Source organism: Neltuma alba, unplaced genomic scaffold (assembly GCF_004799145.2).
Source record: "Neltuma alba isolate B1F8T4 unplaced genomic scaffold, ASM479914v2 tig00010511_pilon, whole genome shotgun sequence".
In the NCBI taxonomy this organism is placed as follows: Eukaryota; Viridiplantae; Streptophyta; class Magnoliopsida; order Fabales; family Fabaceae; genus Neltuma; species Neltuma alba.
In genome coordinates, this window is record NW_021635387.1 from 720,915 (window position 1) to 744,186 (window position 23,272).

At 36.6% G+C, this 23,272-nt stretch overlaps 2 protein-coding genes across 2 annotated transcripts; one reads left to right on the forward strand and one right to left on the reverse strand.

Annotated features, from left to right (window-relative positions):
• Positions 1 to 13,372: 13,372 nt before the first annotated feature.
• Positions 13,373 to 17,164, reverse strand: LOC114756815 (uncharacterized). Its single transcript, XM_028945757.1, has 6 exons — positions 17,150 to 17,164; positions 16,794 to 16,997; positions 16,356 to 16,495; positions 13,717 to 13,783; positions 13,539 to 13,634; positions 13,373 to 13,438 (listed from the first exon to the last, which is right to left on the reverse strand). Exons 1-6 carry the CDS (start codon positions 17,162 to 17,164, stop codon positions 13,373 to 13,375), a joined length of 588 nt encoding a protein of 195 aa, XP_028801590.1.
• A 4,277-nt stretch (positions 17,165 to 21,441) lies between these two features.
• LOC114756816 (uncharacterized) lies at positions 21,442 to 23,068 on the forward strand. Its single transcript, XM_028945758.1, has 2 exons — positions 21,442 to 21,675; positions 21,860 to 23,068. The coding sequence occupies exons 1-2, from the start codon at positions 21,442 to 21,444 to the stop codon at positions 23,066 to 23,068; spliced, it is 1,443 nt and encodes a 480-aa protein (XP_028801591.1).
• The last annotated feature ends 204 nt before the right edge of the window (positions 23,069 to 23,272 follow it).

A 23,272-nucleotide genomic window follows, 5' to 3' on the forward strand; every position in this document is an offset into this window, starting at 1 on the left:
AATAACAGCCAACCATAGAGCTTCGTATGGAGGCTAATACCACGTGGCAAGTATATGAATCTCAATAACTCTAATTATCTCCTTTCCCCACCCAAAAATAGATGCACAGGGTTAAAAATGACACATTTATATGCATAATCAACAGAATTTCATAATAACACATCATAATCATGATCATCAATTTTTTGCAGTACAAACTATGTCAGTCCTCTTTAAAATAGCATCCCACAAGATAGTTCATACAAAACGTAATATACTTTTATAGAATTAGTTATAAAACCACTCACCAACTTCATACTAGAGCATGCAACAGATAGAAATTTAGTTACCTGGTCTTCTAGCTAATAATCAACTACAACCAGAGTCCAACCTCAAAAATGCCACAAGAGTTTATATCTACAAACAAAATTAAAATATTATCTCTATAGTACTAGAGTAGGCCACTCACAAAATTCTAGCCTCTAACTCTTCCTCTAAAAGCTTTAATTTTACTCAAAACTCTAGCCTAAAAGACATTTCTCTAAGGTTTGGAATGAGAACATATATATATATATGATTTAGACTCAATTCCTAAATTTTCCTTACTTAAGTATCCTTTAATTATTAGATTATATTATTAGAATCATCAAATTCATAATGTAAATAGACAAACTTAAATTTATAACTTATATTCCATCTTCAAAGGACTTAGACAAATAGACTTAGTATGAACCAGGTTATTCTCACTACAAAAAGTAATCTAACCGTTGAATTTAATTCCCTATCTATCATGATACTATCCTCCAAATTATAGCTCAATCTAACGGTGAATGAACTTTAAAATGCTAATTTACTATTCAGGACTCTATCTGCTAAATCCAAAAGATATAAGTTAAAAACGTACCTAATAACTTGTAACTCAAAGATCAAAATGATGCTCCAACCATTGAAATTAATGATTTGGATGTCCCAAACAGGCTGACCAAATTTTAGTCTAATCCAACGGTTAATAAACTCAAAACTAGCACTTTTCTGAGGCTACCTCAGATATGTGCGAAAATTATTTACTTACTTCAAGCTCCACCCAGTATCTCCTATATATAGGCTCCTCAAACTCCTTCACTCTAAAGATTAGTCAATGTGGGACTTCTATACCGTGGTATAATTTTCAAGAATATCATCCACACACACACAAAAACATTATTAACATAATAATAATAATAATAATAATTTGCCTATATCTAACTTTTTTTTTAATTAACTTAATACTAAAATATATTTATTTATAAATTTAATTAAATAGATAAACATAAGGATGTTACATTTGTCATGATGAACTGTAATCACAGAAGCACATGTAGAAAAGAAATGAATATTTGTCGTGGTTAGACAAAGGTTGATCACGGCGAATATAATGGCAGAAGCGATACTTGGCACAAAACAGCAGCAGAAGCAGGGCGAACTCAATGAAACCAAGAGTATTGCTATGTGTAAGTTCCAAGACCAATATGAACTTTAAAAACAAGGTTCCATAGGCTTTTAGCAATCCAAATATGCAATTTCTAATGCTCAAATCTTTGAAAACCTAACTATACACTCTCAACTTCAAAAATCCCCTATACACTCAAGAATGCTCTAGCTCAAAACCCAAAATCCAAGAAATTAGGTTTTCTTCTATGATTGAGATGTGAAACTTTAGGGAACATAAACAACAACTTGGAGAAATGATCAATGCAATCAATTAGGCACCAAATACAAGCATAAGCTATTGACAACTTCTAGCACCACAAAGCAATCATAAAGATCATAAAATTGCAACAACCAAGCCAGTAACAAGAATGTTGATGCAAGAATCTAGCAATATAACAACAAAAGAAACCTAGTGAACTAACAAAAGAAATCCAAATGCAAAACTTAAAGGAAATGAAGATATCTATAAGTTTCCAAAAAAATTTCTATGCATAAGGAATAAACACTATGCTCAATAGTGAAGACATGAAAACAACTAGAATGCAAATACGAACACTAGATAGCCTTGATCACACGGTTTTAACCCCAAGCTCAATACTTAAGCTGACACCCAAATTACACGAGGAACCAAATCAATGGCTCCCCGACAACGATGCCATTTTGATCGCCCTCATCGCTAGGGTGTCAAAAACAATTTAGTTCCTGATAGGAATACACTATAATGGTGCAATCTGGGTCATGCTCCCTTTGAGGAGCCTAATTTGATCCTATGTAATTTAAGTGACAAAAACATGTGGAAAGGTAAAATTGAGGGTTTTATAAGATGAAATTAAGTTGCAATAAAATCAAAATGTGAAAGAGGTAAATTTTTTTTTTTGGTTTTTTCCTTTAGTGAATTAAGAAAGTAATGAAAGAAAGTAAGTAAATGGATAGTTTGTGAACTCAATTAATAAAGATGCCACTTGGAGAATTGATTAAGCCTTTATCACTTCAAAATATGGTAGGGGTTTAATTGAAAACCAATCTTAGCTAGCCTGAAAAACCTTTTAAACTTAGGTAAATTAGTGTGTTAATGAAACCTTTGACCTAAAGACTCACAACAAAACTAATCACCCTCATGAATGCTCACTTGGTGAGGTTAACACAATGGTATTAACAACTTGAATACAATAACCAATTATGCTAGCAAGGCACTACATTTAATCAAAACCAATATTATATTGAACATCATCCAATATTCACATGACTAAATGTAGCATCCTCATTACAACACAAATACCAAAGCATAAACTCTCAGAATCCAATCCAAAATGACAAGATTATAGCTATGAGATTTAGCTCTAATAAACAAAATAGAGATTCTAACTAAGAACAACTAGAATGCTAGTTAGAGTAATAGAAAAGGATAAATAAACTCCCCAAATTATGTCCCAAGCTCAAGCATCCATTAAAACTCCTTAGGGCAACACCTTCTAGCCTCTCATAGCTTCAGAAACAGCTCTTCTAAGCTCTGGAATCGCAGCACCAGCCATAGAAGATGAAGATGAATGATGGATGATGCAGTAAAGTGATATAAAGTGTGAAAATGGAATGAAAATTGGTAGGAATCAATAGAGGGATCTCAAGAACCCTTGAAGAACCCTAAAAGATGACAATAGGAGTGTTCTAGATAGAGTATTGCGGCTAGCTCGTGGTGTCTTTCCTTAGAATCAAAATCTGAGGTTTAAAGCCTGATTCTATATTTTTGCGTTTTTGTCACGATGAATATATCACTTCACCATGACAACTGTGTAAAATGAACACCTTCACTTTGTTGGTCCTTTTTTGGAATTTCTGTATTTTACTAGTGTAAAACCCTTTTCCTTAAACATCAATATTCTTCATAAGACCACTACTATGGTAGAAAAGGAGAGCTGTTAAAACGAGCTACCATAGTAGAAGGAAAATTTCATATATTTTAGAAATTGACTTTCAAACTCGGGTTAACTCGTAAGAAGTTGCATGCAACTAAAATAATCCATTCATACTCCACTGGGCCTCCGAGCCTCTGGCCCGGGTAACGACATACATCCAAATCAGCCCATCACAATAAATCTCAACCACGAATAACAAAGTTTCATAAAATAATAGGAATGGCCTCCGGCCAACAACACGAGTAGATAATATATTCTCCAGTTTACAATAAGGCCGGGAAAATCAGAATATTTCAAGAAAACCCTAGCTGTGGCAATATACAACTATCCATACATAAATAAAGCTAGAGGCCTAAAGCTAACCAAGCTCAAGCCTCCGCGTCTCTTCCCGAAGGCACACGCCTAGAACCTTCACCTGAACATATTGTAAACCACGGGGTGAGACAAAGTCCCAGTAACCAGCCTTTCCAATACTAGGTACTACTAAATAGGTGCTCGTGAGGTGTCAAGTGGGGCAGTTCACAAATAATATAATAATAGCCACAATAATTCATGCAAGTGCAATGATGCAATCCCATCAACCAAATCCCTCACTTTGGGGGATTTTCAGGAGCCGAAGCCGGCCTATCCCTCACTATGGGGGACGTAAGGAGCCATAAAAGGCCTATCCCTCACTCTGGGGGACGTAAGGAGCCCAAAAGGCCTATCCCTCACTATGGGGGACGTACTAAGCCAACCATCATGCATTAATGGAGGCCTTACCACGTGGTAGTAACTATCAAACTCTCACCAAATCCCAAATCATGCATCATGCTCAAATCATAATCCAAGAGTAATAATCATTTCACAATTCCAAAAATGCACTCATCATAAATCAAAACCCCACAAGACAGTTTTCCCTTTTTATATACAACATATAGTTTGAACACAATTACTATTTGGAGCACAAAACACAAATCTACTCACAATACCACAGAAGCAAGTACTAAGGATTGGAAAGTGGTTACCTCTCGCCTGAGCAAGGAATAACAAACCAACGATGTGGCCCCGTGCACCACCAAGACTCACAACCGGTCTACACAAGCACACAAACACACAACCATCATATATTAGCTTTCAAACTAATAATGTGGCCAAAACAACACTTGGGGACACAAAATTCCTATCTCCCATCAAAACTCTACCTAACTCAAAGGGTATAACTATCAAAACAACACTCCAAAGTCCTCAAAGTCTATTAAAACATCAAGTCTCCTTCCAAGCATCAATTAGAGTTCAAACCTCAAGGACCCACTATAGGAATTCAACCTCCAACGTTCCATTTGAGCAATTAAGGTTCCAACAACAATTCTAAACTGATTAAACATCCAATTTAACCCTCCTTAACATAACCCAATTCACAAAACTCAAAATCAATCTCTACATTATCATCCTCAATCCCAAATCGTCCAATTCCATAAACCCTAGCTCCAAAAATTCAAGATTCTTTAAATCCAAGGAAACTACACCGATTAAATACTTAAACTAACCCAAAGCAATCAATTAAACTCAAAACAATCGATCAGAAACCTCAATTTCATCACAACCTAGAAAATCCTAGGGTTCCACCAAAAATCCTCAGAAATTCCAAGTAATTCCAAGAAAGAAAGAAGATTAGAGGTTAAAATCACTTACTTGAGGTAATGGATCCTTAGAAATGTATTTCCCAAGCCTCAAAACCGAAACCCTAGCAGAGCTCCTCTCTCCTCCTTCAGATTTTCTAATTTTCGCACAACTGAACCCTCCAGCGACTATATAGAATCGTGACCTTTCGCCGCGGCGAACTCCATCTTCGCCGCGGCGAACTAATCCCGCGAGGGATTACTCGCCTAAAAACCTGACTTCGCTGCGGCGAAAGCTTCCCGAGAGGAAACTCTCGCTCGCCCAGAAGAACTTCCCCGCGGCGTGCCCTTACCTTCGCCGCGGCGAAACCTTCCCGAAAGGGAAGCCTCGCTTACCAGAACCACTTCACCGCGGCGTGCCCCTACCTTCGCCGCGGCCAAACCTTCCCGAGAAGACACTCCCCTCTGAAACTCCCGGTGCGCCGCGGCGAAGTTTACTTCGCCGCGGCGAACATACCCTGAGAGGGGTACGTTCACCTATTCCTCCAACAAACCTCAAATCCAACCCAAACACCAAGATCAAGATTAAATCACTAATCTATCCTCAAAATCAACCCAAAAGAGGCTATTAAAACCCGATAAAAACTTAGGATGTTACAACTAGTCCTTGGCTGTAATTTCTTGAACTAAGGTCCTTGGGAGATATTTTCAACTTGAATTTTGACTTGAAAATCAGATTAAGCACTTGTAATATCCAATTCAATTTCATGAATGATGATTAATTAAAATGATATAAAAATAATAGTTTTACCACTACAAAGTGCATAATAAGAAATCAAGCTCACAATTCTAAATTACCACAATTCATACCAAAACATGCATTTAAAACCAATTAATCCCTCTAAAAACATGCAATTAGACATGAATCAATGCAGTAAATGTTACACCTTGCTATCGGATCCACTTAGAGTCCACTTAGAACCACTTTAGACCACATTGGATGGTCTTGGGCTTAATTTTTCCCAAAAAACGCTGATTTTCAGATTTTTACTATTTATTTGGTAAAAATCTAGTTTTCTTGCCCAACTTCAAAACTTCATAACTTAATCTAGAAAAATCAAAATGGAGTGGTTCAAAATTTTATAAAAAGCTCTTTGAATGCTCTTTTATGAAAAAATAATCTTGTAAACCAATTCCATTTGAAAAAGTATCAGGTTTTTGTGAAATTCACCACTGTCACTTTGGTAAAAATCCTTTCTCCAGATTTTGACCTTTAACTTTGAAAAATCACCAAAAATCGGGTAGCTGGTCATTTTTAATGTGTTACCTATCAAAACAAAGATCAGGACGTCATCTATACATGCCAAATTTTGTGATTAAAAGCATCTAGGAACTTAATCAAAACGTCATTCAAAATTGGCGGTGTAGTTAGGTTTACAGCATTGTCCCGGCAGAATAATTACACAATCAAAAGTCAACAAATTTTTATGGTTTTGCACCATAACTAACCTTCAATCTGTAGCTTGCCCTTGGAAGTTTTAGGTCCTAAAAATGTTAGATTGCATTTGGGAGATGAGATTTCAAGAAATCCTAATAGCGAAATTAACCAACTCTATCATCAACAAGCATCATTATTATGCATAACCACATTAGGCACCATTGGAGAACTAACATTATTATAATTTGGCAATCTCAATCATGCAAAAGCCAAGGCAATAAAGTGCAAGGAGCAATCACATCACAATCAAGAAAGTTCATCTACATAATAGCAATTAATCATGCAATAATCAACAATGCAAGGTTAATGTTAGTAGTAAGGTTCAACTTTACTACCTTTCTCCAAATGCTCTTGATTTTCTTATTCTTCTTCCTTGCTTCCACAAATGCCAAACCCTAACATGGCAATCCATAAGAAAAGGCAGCAATAACCATCAACCAAACCAAGCAAGAACAAAAACACAACTCACGGACAACCCTTGTCCCTTAAAGCTTCCACCTTTGTTCTTTAAATTTTTGGAGTTTGTTTCCTTAATCCTAAAAGTTCCCTCTTAGCTCATTCCTACATAATTTTTCATGTAGATTCCAAATATCTACTTAGATTTAAGCGAAAAGCAACTCCTTCTTCTAGTTTTAAACTGACCAAACCATAGGGCTTAAACTTTCAAAACTTTCAACTTTGGTTCTAATGCTTCCAATATTTGTTCTTTAGGTTTATCCTACACCATTTTTCATTTTGAACACAATGAAATTAATCAAAACAAAGAAAAACACAGCCTAGGGTCTAGTTCTTGTCTTGGCTGAAAGGTCTCTCTTAAAAAACAACAAGGAAATCACTTCCAAAAAAACACCTACCGTTACTTGAAACCACTTGGAAAAACCATGCTTTGAAGTGTTCTGCCAAGTTTTAACAACCAAACTTCTCTTCCTACCCCTAAGATCAATTTGGCTAGCACCATTAAGGAGGAAATAAAGTATTTTCAACCATGAAAATCAAGAGAATCAACCAAGGAACATCATAGAATCAACCATTAACCTTAACTCCAAGCTTTCTTGATCAAAGGTAGTGCCTTTCTCCTTGTTCCCACTTGAAGATCACTCTTTTCCTCTCTTATTCGCTCTTGGCCAAAAGTTAATTAGTAAAATGGGGAGAAAGAGCTCATTTAATGTGCACAAAATATCCCAACCACTAACAATAAATGATTTGCCAAGTGTCACTTCCTACTCCTTGAAACTTCTTTCTTAATTAAATAAATCCAAATGTAATTAGTTTTCAAAGTCAAGATCTTCTCCTCTCAAGGCTTGACACTTGGAAACTTTAATTACTCTTCATTAGGGGCTTGACAAATGGCAAATTGTGAGCCAAATAAAGTGCAAGACTCTAATCTACACTTTATCAGTGTATTTTTACTCCGGGTTTAATTTCTTTTCTATAATTACAATACTCTTGCCTCTATAATTATTTTCTGTTAGATCCATAACTTTTTCTCCTCATTTTTATCTTCCCAAAATGCCCTCTTTGTCTCCAAATCAATTTTTCAGTAATTAAATAAAAAGAAAAACTAATTTCCCCATCTTTAATGATTTTTCCACTTTTCAAAGGAATTGGGAAAAATCTTAGATATTTGAGGGACTTTTTTTTTTATCTCTTATAGTTCCTTGGGGCATCATAAGAATTTTTTTGGAATTTTTCTTGCCTTCAATACATTTATTTGGAATTTTCCAAATAAAAGCCCTTAAATTAGCCTAAATTACCCTTAAATTCCTTTGTAATTTTTTCAAGGGTAATTTGGTTATAAAACCAATTATATAACCTCATATACTTCTCAAGGAATATTTTCCTTAATTTTCCTTAATTTTATGAAGCTTGGAAATATTTTTTCACAATTATCTTTGACCAATTTTCCTTAATTAGTCAAACTTTCACATTTAACTTAGAAAATCATAATAAATATTTTCCACTAAAATTCTTCTATTTCTCTTTATCCTTTTTAGCCCTTAACTATTTAGGAATATTCCTTATCCCTAATTTCCATATTACTAGATGTGACATTTTTTCCTCCTAAATTAATTTCGCCCTCGAAATTTAAAGCGTATCTTGTTGGAAAAGTTTAGGATACTTTTTCTTTATCTCAGTCTCCATCTCCCACATAACTTCTTTTGGTGTAAGACCTTTTTAGACAACCTCAACTAGTGGAATCTGCTTATTTCTTAGCTGTTTGACTTTCTAATCAATGATTCACTCTAATCTGACCTTAAAAGGCAGGTTGTCGCAAAGCACAATGTCATCATAACTTATGACATGTGTCGGGTCTGGATGGTACTTCTTTAATTAGGAGATATAAAAGACATCATGAATTTGACTCAAGCTTGGGGGAAGGGCCAACTTATAAGCTACTGGTCTAGCTCTGGACAAAATTTGAAACAGTCTGACGTACTTCGGAATCAATTTCTTAGTCTTTAGGGATCGACTAACTCCCGTTATTGGCGACTTTTTGATGACCAACCTCAAACTCTAAGGTCTCCTTCTAGTATCTGTGTAACTTTTTCTTTTTTTGGTCTACTTTAGACCGTTTGGAGTCTTTGTTGAATAGCTTTAATCTGCCGAGAAGTCTAATCCACTATAACAGGATCATACTTACTTCTTTCACTGATTTCTGTCCAGCATAAGAGAGATCTACACTTCCTCTCAAAGAGTGCTTTATATGGCGCCATTCGGATACTTAAATGGAAATTGTCATCTTAAGTGAATTCCGCTAACAGTAAGAACATATCCTAGTTTCTGGTAAAATCAAGCACATATGTGCATAGCATATCTTCTAATATTTGTGTCATTCTTTATGTCTGCTCATCCATCTGTGGATGGTAGGTTATACTGAATCTGAGAGTAGTGTCCATTTCTTTCTTTAAGGACTTCCAAAACTTCGAGTAAATCTCGAGTTTCGGTCTGAAACAATACTGGTTGGGACACTAAGTAGCCTAATAGCTTCCTTAACTTTTATCTTCCATTTTCTACTAGAATTAGTGCTTTCTTGCCAAAATAGCTAACATTTCTGGCTTTTGCACCCTCTTACATTACTTCCTAGGGTCACCCTTCTTTGGGCTACTCTTGCCTGAGCACGCTTAACTGAACAGTACTGACAGGAATCTGAGGTACTGATTCTGATAGGCTTAACCCTGGTACTCTGCTGTCTTAGTTCCTTCTTGACTCTAGCCTCATCTTAAAGATCTGCCCGTCAATACTCAGTCTGTCTCTGTATCACAAGGGTCCTTCCTATATTTGGAGCTAGCATAAATGTCTCTTTTTCAAGTCTTATGGCTCTAATTCTTCAAACTTTGGCTTTTCTCTGTTAATCGGAAGGAAATCAAACCAAGTCTAATCAATGATAAGGTTATCTGGAAGGAAGTCATGGGTACTCTCTCGGTACTGGTTTACAAACGAAGGAGGTTTCCAGATCTCCAACTCATCCCTGGTCCTCATCTTCCCAAAGAGGTACTATACCTTTACTTTTATGGCTTAGCCACTTTCTTTAGGCTCGATCTACTGTGACCTCAGGAGCTACTGTGCTCTACCATAAGCCTTTTCAGGATCCACTATAACCTAGGAGTACTATCATTAGTTTGAGCTATATTAAGACCTCTGGGAGACTTTAGACCATAGGACTAAGTGAAGTCACCTCCACTTAGTTGGTCACCTAACTAATAATTCCCCAAGACTGTTCTAAGAACCAATACCATTCTCTTAGGCCTCATGTCAATTCCCCAGGCCACCTATTTGTCTTTTTAAGTGCCTAACCCAATCTGCCTTAGGAGTTCTCTTACTCTTCTAGCCGCTTTTACCATCTCTTACTATTTTAGAATGGTATAGAGAGAGGACTCATGCAACTTCTCTTTCCTCTACTTCACTTTTCAGTATGAGCATACTCTAATATGCATAATACCTGGTATTTCAATACAAGGAGTACAAGCTCTTATTAGTTGCTATGTCCATAACGTGCCTTCCAGACATCTTATCCCTTTAAGAGGGAGCCTCTCTTTCTGTTCACAGTTATTTCTAAAAGTCATAGGAAGAGGACTTATGAGGTTCTTCTTCTTTCTGCTTGCTCTAGTACTCTAGTAAGCTCAGGTACATCCAAGCCTAGCTTTTTTTCTTCTTAGCTAGTCATGCTTTCATTGGGTGAAGTCACTCTGCTTGCCTTGCCTCAGTTACTTCCCTTTCCTGCTCGGATAAGGTATCTTGCTCTATCATGAGCAAGATCAATTCTGACTCGGAGGACCAATTCCCACTTTCTCTAGGAAGACTCCTGGCCAAGACCTTATCCCCTAAAAAGGGTGCCTCTCAAACTAATCCCAAGTAACTGAGTATCTCTTAACATTATTAGGAACATGCCAACTTCTTAAGCTAGTTCCCTACTCAGCTATCCATCTCTCCTTGATCCTTAAGAAATTTCACTAGGGCTTTCTATCTTGCCTTCACTATGACCAAGTTCCTATTTGTCTATTTCGGGACTTGAGATAGCTACTCTATCATAGTGCTCGCAGCCCTAACGTGGCTGTAAGAGTTTGTCCAGCTTAGGTAGCTACTACACCTTCTTAGTGGTGAATAGAGTCAACACCTAACAGTCTTGTTCAACTCCTTATCATTACACTTCCTCTTGAGGGGGAATTTGATAACTCTAAGTAGTGGCCACCTATCTCTTTCTTACCTTTACTAATCTTACTTTCTGCTACCTTTGAGAGTCATTGTGTTTCATTGAGTTACCATCTCAACATCTGAGAGTTATTGTGTTAATTCTTCGTGACCAAAATCCTTGTGTTGCAGTGATGGAAGTTGCCGCCTCCCTTGGTAATCACTTCCGTATTTTTTCATTACCACCAATTCCCTTGGTTCATCATGATGAAACACACTTTTCTCTTAACCTCTACTAGTCTTACTTAGCTTTGTTCATCATAGCATTGCCCGTCTGGGCTTCTGTTACAAAGCTCAACTTAACTTCCGGATTTAACTCCATTTCTCTTAGGGTAGGATCAGGGTTTTGTCTTTGCCGTTATAGGATGACAACTAATTCAATTCAATTAGCATATCAATTTCATAGAAGCCATACATATCAAATCTAAAACAGCACAACTATGTTCATAACCAAGCCGAGTCTTTTAATATAGGCATACAAGATAAAAGAATGACGAGCACCTAAATCAAATATTGCAATCATGGGGAGTTGTTAATAATAATCATACCTTGGATTATTTCTGGAAACTTCCAGGCTTCTCCCCCTATGAGGGCAAATACTCGTCCTTGGGTGCATGGCCTTGCCTTCTCTGTATTATGCGGGCATTCTCTCAAGAAATGTCTGGGCTTGCCATAAGTGTAGCAAATGTTCTGCTCAGCCATGCATGGTCTGTCACCATGATTCTTGTCGTAGGTCGAACATTCCTTGCCATTTGAGGGCTTGCCTCCCTTCTTACTCTTTTTAACCATCAAATGATAGTTCAAGTTGTTCTTTGTAATTTGGTAGACCTCAACTGTCTTGTTGTAGTGCTCGAACTGCTTGGGAGCAATCATCTCCCTTAAGGACTACTTTAGTCATTTGACCATTTTCTTCGTCATCCACCTCTCATCATCTCGGTAATGCAGGTAATTAGCGTAGTGGGAGAGACGGATAAACTTAGCTAAGTACTCGTTAAATGGCTCATTATCCTTTCGCTTCAAGCTCAGGAATTCCTCTTCTCTTTCATCCCTGACTGACCTTAGGAAATATTTTTCATGGAATTGCTCCAGGAAAAGTTCCCATGTTACCTTTGTGTTTCGAGCATCCAGAATAAGTTCAATATTCTTCTACTAGCGGTCAGTATCTTTTTCTAACTTGTAAATACCATCTGGGCCTTCTGCTCCGTCAGGTAGTCTAATACTTTAAAGATCATCTCCAAGCAGTTAATCCAGTCTTTTGTTGCTTAGACGTCAAACACTCTATCAATGATAGTGGGTTGTGTTTGCAGAAATGGGTCATCTATTATTGGATGCTGTCAGGGTCTACTGCTGGTATTCCAGGCCTAGGCACTTATTCTGATGTTGGTGCTATAGGGGTTTCTTCCTCTGGCTGCCTCCTGTCGAGGTTAGCCATTGTCGCTGCCGCCGCTATAGCTATCGCAGCATCCCTCTCTTGTTCCAGAATTAACTGTAGTGGATTGGGAGAGACCCTTGTGCCCTGAACTGGGGGTCTCTCTGGTGAAGGGTTTTGTCGAGTTCTAACCATCGTGTTTGACTAAACGAATAGCATAGTAGAGGAATAAGAAGTTAACATCATGCTTGGATTTTATTTAACAAAATATTTGTCATACAATACTTATACATTAACCAAAACAGCAAGTTCAAATATAAATACTGATGCAAACAACATAGCAACCAAGCATCGTCAACCTAACCTACTAGGGTTAGTTGTAACAAAACATCCTACGTTAATGTTACGAGGATCTCTATCCATCTAGAGGAAGTGAATAATAACAAAGCCATTGAGGCTTTGGATCTAATCCTCTATATCGTCTCCAAGTATACGGTCCAGACGGACAATCTCATGTGTCCAGAGGGGTGCATGGGGTAGGATGTCCACCATCTCTCGCAGCCAGTCATATGGTTCCAAGTAAGGATTGTCTAGTCCATGGGCCTGGTACAGCTCTCTCACGCCCTGGAGGTAATCTAGGTGTACTCTGAGGTCTACATCTACATCCCTCCTAATGTGTCGCCCTAAGAACCTCAATCTATCACTCAACTGACCTATACTACGAATCTCACGATTATATATTGACAATAGTTGTAAACAAAATGAAACTAATTCTAATTCTACAACTAAAGCCAAATCATAAAAGAGAAGTAACTACCCACTTTAGATAAAGAATTGTTCGAACACATCTACATCACTCTTTAATGACTTCATTTACTTGGTTGTTAGTGTAGTTTGTGCAACGTGCATCTTCATAACACTGCTCAGTAATTTAACATAGCCAATTAAAATCACTAAAAATTAAGTATTAGACAATAATTAGTTATTAAACAATATAAAGTGAAAATAAAACTACTTACATTCTCAGGAATAAAAATCTGATTATGAGTAATAATTTCCTTCATGAATCTCATAATATAATAACCACAATCATTATTATTGGGTTGGAAAGGGCACTGCAACAATATCATCAAATAGTTAAATCAATTTATGAATGCAAATAATTTATTTTCAAAACTTAAGAATTGAAATAAATACCTGAATTTTCTTCCACACATAGCTTCTTGAGGTGTCAACAGTTTTAGAATAACTCAATCTAGCAGAACTTCAATAGCCAATCAACGTACTAATAAAATGAAGTTGAGATTAAATTGGTTATTCAGTCATATTATCTCCGGTCCTTAATAACATAATAATCCTCTAAATAAAAATAAAATAGCATAAAAATTATATAATTAAAAGAAAATTCAGAAATATTCGTATATGAACTTATATGAAATATAGAAAAATTCAGAAATAAAATAGCATAACTCTAGTGAACAATATTACTATAAAATATACAAAATATAGAAACTTGCATTATTCACAAACCGCGCTCTCTCTTTTTTTAAGTTTGATGCACACATATATGAACTTATAAATTCTAATATGTAATATAGCTACTACAAACGCAGGCTGTATATATATGTATATATAATATCATACAAATATACACATGTACACAAGTATGGGCAGACACTTTACTTATTGATCAACCACACCATATCAGGACGGTCTCTTGGTTGACCATGCTTTAAAGGATCCAAATAGTAAATAAGGGGACCTAAAGGTACCGCTGGATTGATCACAATCAATATCCAATGTTGCCTAAAATTTTTTAAAAATTGTTTAATTAAATCAAAAGTAGCAACATGATTAACAAATATCATAACTCATAAGAGTACAACCAATGACTTATCTCGTATTGAACGGTGCTCGAAATAACATATTACGAGTTGCTTTTGCTGAGAAATACTCTTTAACCATATTAGATTGAAAATCAATGTCTTTTTTCCAGTATGTTGGCCTATCATATAGGGATTGATAAATAAGAATTGTACTGATCTCTCAGTGTCCATCAATACATCATGGTGTTGGAAATTATGCCCTAGGGGCCAATCATTGTGTTATGAACATTGTTGATTTATGAATTTCTTAATTATGTTATCATATTATTTGCATGTTTACTGCGATGACTATCCTTGGATAACTCATGATTTTATCCTAAATGTCCCTGGTCAGTCATCTATGTGGGAGCAGAGATGAAATAAGACTAGTATGACTTTGAAGATGTATAGAAATATAAATCAAAGTCATAGGCATATATGTAAGAATACAAGGTGTTGGACTGACCCGCTATAAGAGAGCTGCATGGGTTAAGTCATAAGCTTCTCTCATATACAAACCATGTCACTATGCCCTTTGACCTGAGATCATCATGGATTCCTACATGAGAAACGCTCAGCTTTGACCTAGTCAAAAGTCACTTTTGACCGAGTGATCATAAAGACTATGTTCAGGCTTAATGGTTTTTCATATGGAGGAATGTGAATGGTCAAGATGGAATTTGTCCCTCACATTCGTAGAGAGATATTACTGGGCCCCTCGATGAGTAAGTCTGAGAAATGTATGGCCATACTATAATGGAAAGGTAGTTCCAGACGACTCAGGGATCGAGAAAGTAATGGTCAGGAATAGGAGGATGACGTTCTCCATGCCTCATCCATGACCAGAATGTCATGTGACAAAAGGGACATGATATGGTTGTATGAAAGGTTGCATCATTCATCGATCCTCATATGATTTGGGTAGTTGTGATGTCTTGCTAGAGACTGCTTACGACTTGTGAGTCATTATAGTAAATGGCCCACTGCCAACTTCATATGGGCCTACAGGATCGCACACAAAATAGCCCAACACGAGCTATGATGTCCAGATTCATTGAATCTAAGATATGTCCAGATTCAATGAATAATCTAGGGTGGACGTGTATATATATATATATAAATTCGTGTATATATATATTATATGATATAAGAGATATTTATAAGATTTGATTTATAAGGATAAATTAAATCTCTATCACTTTTAAATTTGAAATTTAAATTGATATGATATCTTAGATTTGATTTATTGGGATAAATTAAATCTATATCAGTTTTAGATTGATATGGTATAATATAATATCTCAAATTTGATTTATTAGAATAAATCAAATATAATTCCGTCATATCTTTATTTTGAGTTAAATGAATAGGTGAATTAAATCTGTGGGACGGATTTAATATAAACTGTATTTATTTAATTGATTTCTTATCAGATTACGCAATATATGATATTGTATTAATTTCAGAATTAATTTAGGATTAATTCTGAAATCCAATATCCTTCATAATATCGATAGCATCCTATATATTTGATATTTTAGGAGCTAGGGTTTTAGGTGTGTGAGAGAGCAAAAGGTTTGCAGATAAGAAACGGCCAAAATAGAAACGGTGAGGACGAATTCTCTGAAAAGCCCTAAAAGGACAAGAGGCGTTAGCACGTCGTTCGTGTGGATACCGGAAGAGGAAGCCGATCTGAGTTGTTGACTTCTCATGAACAAAAGGAGAGCATAGGCATCCTAAACGCCAAAATCCCCGAGCCACCAACGATTTGAATACCGTAGGTAACACCTCTTACTACTTGACTTAAACACAATCGGTAGATCCGGGTAAGGGTTTGGAAAATTTTAAAGTTATTTTCTGCTACGTGTCTTTCAATTCCTTACACATGGTACAAGTGCCTTCATGTAAAAACAAATAATTAGTACTCAAACTAATAACATTAAATGATAAATAAGAAGAATGATGAAATACCTAATCCATATGTTAATAGTCGTAACACCAACCCATCCACGATAAAGTATGTCATTCAACACATGCCAATCAATATTATCAAATATATCACTTGTGCTGTAAATATGCCTATCAAACTCCACTTGAATACCATTTCCTTCCTAAAAAAAAAAAACTAGGTGCAATCAATTCTAATTGATTATGATATGAGGTAATTTGTTTTTGACCTATTTGACTTGCTGATCGTGAGCCTTTCTTTTTCGATACACTTGTTGAACCCTTAAAAAGGCTGCCAACTAATTGAATTTGTTTGCTCCTTTGTTGTGTAACCTATAAAAATCATCAAACTAAATCAAATATTTCTAATAAGATATATGAAAAAGTAATTAAAAAAGGTAAATTTATTATCTTTTGAAATGGCTCAATAAGACCTATAGGCCATGCAATATAAGTACCCACAACATCTTTCACCATCGTTTGCTCATCTGGAGTAGGAAATGGTAATTGAGCATCTTCATTGGTGCAAACATCAATCCTTACACGGAGTGTGTTCTGAGGCAATGGTGAATTGTGCAGAATTTCATTACCATTGTTATAAACAACACCCACAGCAACTACATGCTTAAAAGATTGATCTAAACACAACTTGCAGTTTGAGGTTCCCTACAAAAAAAAAGAAAGTCAATAAAAAAGAAATTATAAAGAAATTAAAAATTAAGTAGAAAAAAACTTGAGAAAATTTACTAGAAGAAGAGGGATTTTAGGAATTGAAGTGCAGTTGTCCTTTATGCTTGGGCTATCACATGTGTGAATACTTGGTCCCACCCCATGTTGTATGTAGCTCTGCAACTACTCCATTAATTCTATATTTTTTTGTTGCAATACACGAGTCTGTTTAAAAAATTGTTCTTGCATTTGCTGCTTGAAAGAATTCATTTCCTCTTTTCGTTGTGAAATGTCATTTCTGCTGCAGCGCTTTTGGGGTCCAAAATAAGATGTTGGTATCACTCCAAAACCAATACCCCGAACACGACCAGGAACTTCAGGGACATTTAATGCTCTACTAAGCAAATCATCACGTCCAATACGTTAGGCTTCATCTGCTGATTCTTGTGTGATTGATTGCTAAGACAAAAAAGAATGATAAAATTATTTCTTATAAAATAGAATCATTTAAATAAAAACTACTTAATGGAACATATAATACTTACACAATACTTTTCTATATGCATCACATCAAGAAAATGTCTCACATGTAAAAACTTCCAATATGAAAGTTCAAAGAAAATTGACTTTTTCTTCTAACCAGTTATGGTAACATCTTTGTAAATACTTGCCAAAATTACTATCTAAGTCTTTTACCTTCTCAAAAACCTACACACCAGTCAACATCTTTGGTGGACTACCTTCTTCTGAGTCCCCATTAAAAGCCTTTTTCCACTACCTCTAATGATGTTTTGCAAGTAAGAATCTATGATGTCCTATTGAGACACTTTTCTTACAATGATCTAATCACATTGAATGAGTATTATCTGCACATATAGGGCATACATAATATTCTTTAATACTGTATCCGGATAGATTACCATAAGCAGGAAAATCATTAATTATGCCAAACAGCATGGCTCTTAAATTAAAACTTTCCTCCCTATACCCATCATACACATTCACCCCAATCTCCCACATTAGCTTTACATCATCAATCAAAGGAGCCAAGTATACATCTATATCATTCCCAAGCTATCTCAACCTTAAAATTAAGATCAACAGCATTATAAACTTATGTTTCATGATTAAGCATTACGGAAGGTAATATATCATCAATACCACATGCCATGTGCTATGAGTACTACTTTGAACACTATGAGGATTACTTCCATCAGTTGCCAGGCAAGTCATAAGTTCCTGTCTTCTTCCCTGAAGTTTGGGTACTTATAATCAATTTTTTTCCATTGAGGAGAATTTGTAGGGTGCTTAAGCTTCGTGTCTTCAATCCTCTCATTTACATGCCATGTGAACTGCTTAGCAATTTTTGCATTACTATACATGTACCGAAATCTTGGAATAATAGGAAAATACCAAAGGACCTTCAAAGGATTTTTGCCTTTCTTCCCATATCATAATGCATTACATGTAGGGCACTTCTCCAACAATCTGAGGATGATAAGTCGTACTAAAACTTAGCTTAGTGTCCATGGCTTCCTGTAATGCTCTCTAAAACTTAGAGAGAAATCCAGGGTCCCTATCAGAAATAATCGTTTCCAATACTCCATGCAACCTCACAATTTCTCAGACGTATATCCATGCCAACTTTTTTTGTTGGTACTCTTTCTTAATAGCCAAGAATTGAGCGGACTTCGTTAGGCGATCCACAATTACCCATATTACGTCATAACCTGACGATGTACGAGGTAATCCCATTATAAAATACATAGAAATGCTTTCCCACATCCATTCCAAAATACTCAGGGGTTGTAAGGATCCTGATGGATTTTGTTGTTCTATCTTCACCTTTTGACAAGTGAGGCACCACTACAACAAAATGTGTTATTTACCTCCATTATTTATGTCTGTTCTAAAAAACAAAGGAGAAATATATAATCTTTACATCTGTTTACACAAAACAGACATTACTTCATGTCTGTTTACACTAAATAGAAATGAAGTAATATCTGTTTAATAAAAACAGACATTAATTCACGCCTGTTTGGAGAAAACAGACGTGAAGCCACGTCTATTTTTCAAGAAACAGACGTGAAGGTGGCTTATTTTTTAAAAAAATTCACCCTCATCAGCTTCATATCAGTACCGTGAAGCTAATTTAGTCACCAGCTAGTGGCTAGCGCGCACAGGAACTTTGATTTTTCGCTCTCTCCCTCTCATTTTCGTCTTCTACCAGCAGCAACCGTGAGCTACCCTGAAACTCTCCCTCTCATTTTAGCTCTCTCAAGGCTATTATTCTGTAGCTAGCCTTCACTCCATTGTCGTCATTCTACATCAACTATCATTTTCGTGTTGCAGCAGCTCGTCACCGTCAATTAACAAGGCTGAAGCAGTGAAGTTCACACACATAGCAGCTTGCTGTCCTCCTCGTCTCTCCAGGCTGTGATACTCTCTGATTCAAAGGCAAGTGTAACATCCTTATTTTTATCTAGTATTTAATTAAATTTATAAATAAATATATTTTAGTATTAAGTTAATTAAAAAAAAAAAGAAGTTAGATATAGGCAAATTATCATTATTATTATTTTAATAATGTTTTTGTGTGTTATTGTGTGTGTGTGTGGATGATATTCTAGAAAATTAAACCATAGTATAGAAGTCCCATATCGACTAATCTTTAGAGTGAAGGAGGTTGAGGAGCCTATATATAGGAGATAATGAGTAGAGCTTGAAGGGAGTAAATAATTTTCGCACATATCTGAGGTAGTCTCAGAAACGTGCTAGTTTTGAGTTTATTAACCGTTGGATCGAACTGAAATTTGGTCAGCCCATTTGGGACATCCAAATCGTTAATTTCAACTGTTCGATCATCATTTTGATCTCCGAGTTACAAGTTATTAGGTACGTTTTTAACTTATATCTTTTGGATTTAGCAGATAGAGTCCAGAATAGTAAATTGGCATTTTAAAGTTCATTCACCGTTAGATTGAGCTATGATTTGGAGGATAGTATCATGATAGATAGGGAATTAAATTCAACGGTTAGATTAAGGGTTTAACTTCTATAGTGAGAATAACCTATGTCATTTTGAACCCTGTGCATCTATTTTGGGTGGGGAAAGGAGATAATTGGAGTTATTGAGATTCATATACTTGCCATGTGGTATTAGCCTCCATACGGAGCTCTATGGTTAGCTGCTATTATTGTCCCACTAGTTCTTTGAGGGACTGCGACACCCTACTAGTTCTTCGAGGGGGGCCCATGGTCCACCGAGTGCTCTGTGGTCTTTGGCTGGTCCACATCATTCGTGTGGTGAGCTTGTCAGAGTTACCAGTCAAATGGAAAGAACTTAGCCCATGGGTCCAGTCGGCGGAAATAAGGAGGATATAAGGATAGATTTGGGTTCAGGAATTGCATATGACATGGGATATTCATTGATATTTATATCTTTTAAATAAATGACAAGTATGTTATCTCTTTTGAAATGTATCAATTGCATGAGATTGGTAGAAATATTTGTCTTGTATGATTATTGTGAGTTTAAATGTTAAATAAATGTTTATCAATTATTATTAACTCTGTGTATCCCACCTGACACCTCGCTAGCCCATGCTAGGGTGTGGGATAGGTAGGGATTTAGTTACTGAGATGTTGTCTCACTCCTGTTGCTTTACCATTTTCAGGAAACAATACGTTAGCGGGACCTTCAGGGAAGACTCCTGAGGCTCAATAGCTATAGCCGATAGTGTAAAGCTTCTGGACCTTATTTTATGCAATCTTTTCGTATATTGCCACGCATCAGGATTGCATTCATTTGGGACTTATTTTACCTTCTCATATTTTTATGTCAATTGACTTAGTGAACGCATTATACCTTCTATCTTTGGTTTATTTTGTCTGAATATTAGACTAGAGTGCTGATAGTGGGCCCGAGGCCCTTAGATTGCATGTGACTGAATTATTGTGGATCCACGATGTGAAAATGGCAATTTTTGTAAGTTTAGTTATTGCTAGTATTGACTAAGATAGTCAAGTCTAAACTGCTATTATAATTTATCATTCAAAGGCGTATTGTTTTATAACTATGTTTGCTATGATTACAAATATAGGTTATTCTTTTTCTAACTATGATAGCATTAATTAAGGTCGAATGCTTTTCTATCATGGTTAGCCCCTTAATGATGTGATTGGTCTTAAATAACCATGATAGGGTAGGTTTACTAGTTTTAGTCCTTTCTAACATGGTTAGCTCTGGTTAGTAAGTGATGGTGTTATATTTTGGTATCAAAGCCATTGGTTTTTCCTTTTTGTGATTTTGAATTGCTTCCTGCATGCATATAGTGGCAATATACATAGTTGCATAAACTTCCCTGAAATGTCCTTAGTTTTCTCATGTTTTCTTTCGTTTGGTTGTATTCATGGGTTCCATCCTTAGGTGGGGAGAATGGCAAGACCACGAAGGACTGAACCCATAGTAGAGGAGGCTTCTTCTTTTCCGGAACAACTTCTTAATCAACCTAATGATCAACTACCCGAGCAACCTCAACAGCAGAATAACGAGGTTCTACTGACGCAATTACGACAAGTAGTAGCTGAAGTCGTGGAAGAAAGGCTTAAGAAGCTGGAGGAGGATATGATGGGAAAAAGAAATTCAGAGATCAGAGCAGAGGAAAACCAAGTACTGAGAGTGGGAAAGAAACAGTCCAACAAACCCCGCTAGTGGATGTTTCAATGAAAACAGTATGGAAAGATGTGAGCTGTCATAATGCCCCGAGATTTAAGGGTGACATCAATCCAGTTGAGGCTGAAGGTTGGTTGATAAACTGGAGACCATTTTCAGAGCTGCCCCTTGCATTACTCAGCATAAGGTGCAAGTAGCTATTGTGCTATTAGAGGGACGAGCTAAGCGCTGGTGGGAAAGTGTGAGCCCAGCTGATGACTCACAAGTTACTTGGAATGAATTCAAGAGGATGTTCTTTGATCACTATTTCCTGCCTGCCCTACGTCAAGACAAGGAATCAGAGTTCTTTGCCTTACAACAAAACAATATGCATGAAGATGACTTTATTGCTAAGTTTATAGACTTGTCCAAGTATGTGACATTATTGCGGAGGGATAAGGACTCAGGGTGGATGGCTAGGCAATTACGAGAAAGAGCTAGACTAGACTTGAAGCAACAACTGGCCCTGGTTCCAGTGACTAATTTTGGATATATGTGTACCAACCTTCGAGTTGCAGCTAGGCGGACTCGTGAGGCTGAGGAAGCTCGTAGAAGGGATTCTCAAGGGCAGTTTTCCTCATACCCTGGACCAAGTGGAGGGGTTAGTAAGAGAAATAATACAGGCATAGGAAGTGTAGGTCCATATGGAAAGAATCGAAGTTTAAGCCACAAGAAGTCTGTACAGAAGGGCTCAGGCCAGAAGAGCATAATCTCAAGATCTCAGTCTAATAGAAACCCGATCGCTCATCATGAATCAGTGATGTCAACCCCTACTATCCATGGACCTTGCTTACAGTGTGGAAGGAACCATCCTGGAAAATGTTGGGAATGCTACAAGTGTCACAAGATAGGGCACATTGCTCGTTATTGTCCTGAGAATCAGCATAACATTCAGAACTCCAGGGATACTCGATCAATAATGCCAGACCGTGTCTTTGCTATTACTCAAGAAGAAGTAGGTGCTGCCCTTAACGCCATCAAAGGTATGATATCCCTTCAGGGACATCATGTCGAAGCACTCTTTGATTCTGGTGCTACCCATTCCTTTGTTTCTCATAAATATGTCTTGCATTCTAATTTGCACATCTCTGAGATGCCTGTTATTTTGAGTGTGTCTACTCCTGCGGGTTTGTCTGTTAGAGCTATTCAAGCTTGTTTAAACCTTAAAGGCCGTAGAACAACAATAGATCTAATTTGTTTACCATTACAAGGAATGGATGTAATTATTGGGATGGATTGGTTATCACATAATAATGCTGTACTAGATTGTAGAAAAAGAGTAGTTGTCTTCCCTAAAGATGTGGTGCCTATAGAACCATCTAGTGGGTCAGTATTCTTATCCGCCACGTGAGTAGATGAATGCATACGAAAAGGATGTCAAGCCTATGTGGTGTTCTTCTCAATACAAGTGGATATCGAGGAAAGAATCGATCATATTGACGTGGTTAGGGAATTTCCTGAAGTCTTCCCTAAGGAAATGACCGGGTTACCTCCTGAACGAGAAGTCGAGTTTACAATTGATTTAATACCAAGCACGACACCTATATCTAAGACT